Genomic DNA, 1,390 nt, shown 5'->3' with positions numbered 1-1,390 from the left:
TATATATATATATACATACAAGATATTCAGTAAAGAACTGTAACAACGCTTAAGAGTAGATTCCTGAAATCCATTTTGAGGCAAAAATTTTAATATCAAAATGTCGAAACTTAATTATTGAATTATAAGTATATTTAAAATTATATATCAAATCATACTACTTAAAGTTCGTGCGTTTAGATGTGATACAACGGAAAATCCAACTGCACTTAAGCGCGCGAACTTTAAATAAATACAGATCTAAATATAATCTCATTGATTCACCAAAATAATTATGTAGGAAATTCAAAGTGATGTTGATGAAGTATTTGAGTAATATTGAAAAATATTTGAGTAATGTTGAAAAATATTTTGTCATTTTAGTAATTTGAGCATCCTACAAAATATTATTTTCAAACTTATATATCTAGAAATTTTTTATTACTTTAGAAAAATAATTCTTTCTCTCTCTGCGTAAAATCAATAGTTTAATGTATGTTTACATCTCAATATTAAATAGGAAAACTGTGATAAATGTATATCATCTTGAACACATGTGTAATAACGTCAAATCGACGAAATAACAATGAAACATATGTTGTATTGCAGAGGACAAGTACGAATGTTTGGGGCAAATGGATGGGTGTGATGCATGGTGACGAAGTGGAATATGTCTTTGGGCATCCCTTGAATAAATCATTGGAATATACCGACAATGAACGAGATCTTTCTTTGAGAATGATTCACTACTTCTCGCGATTTGCATATACGGGGTAGGTATTACGAATATTAGGTATTAATCATGCAACGCCAGATATGTATTATCTCTGATAAATAATAATATAGTATTACATACAATAAATAAAAGAAATTATGTTAATTAAATTTATAAGAAATTATTCTATATATATTAAATCATATATTAAAAATTTACTGTAATTGTAATAATAACAATAATATTATTATAATATTGCTAGTTACATAATATATGTATATAATGGATTATAGAGAAAAGTTATAGAGAAAACGACATCTTTTTTTAAATTTTGGTACTTAGCTTTGCTCGTAGAGCGGTTTTGAACGTAACTGATTAGATTCATACGTAAGAAGAACCAATCGCTTCAATGAACAGATTCCAAAATCCATTAAAAAAAAGTATTGTAATCTTTCTGTGACTCACTATACATACAGCAGCAATAATAGTAGTAATATTCCCAACAGAATCACGGATATTGTAAGAATGTATAGGAAAAAATGTTAGGATTAATTTTGTCAAGGATATTGCTTATGTCGCTTCATTGGTGAACTAATTTACAAGCATTAAAGCCACAAATTATGTAAATATAAAAATAACTTAACATTATCAATATTAACGTTAGAAATTTCAATATCGATTTGGTATAAATTATTG

At 26.5% G+C, this 1,390-nt stretch overlaps 1 protein-coding gene across 1 annotated transcript in view; it reads left to right on the top strand.

Annotated features, from left to right (window-relative positions):
* LOC108694166 (acetylcholinesterase-like) overlaps positions 1-1,390 on the top strand; it is a 60,610-nt gene that overhangs the window by 55,002 nt on the left and 4,218 nt on the right. The window contains exon 4 of the mRNA XM_018203473.1: positions 589-752. Within this exon, the coding sequence (XP_018058962.1) occupies positions 589-752 (164 nt within the window). The remainder of the gene's footprint in view (positions 1-588; positions 753-1,390) is intronic.

The sequence above is a fragment of the Atta colombica genome, unplaced genomic scaffold (assembly GCF_001594045.1).
Source record: "Atta colombica isolate Treedump-2 unplaced genomic scaffold, Acol1.0 scaffold116, whole genome shotgun sequence".
Taxonomy (NCBI): domain Eukaryota; kingdom Metazoa; phylum Arthropoda; class Insecta; order Hymenoptera; family Formicidae; genus Atta; species Atta colombica.
Note: the sequence above shows the minus strand (reverse complement) of the source record. Positions and strands in the feature narration are given on the sequence as shown.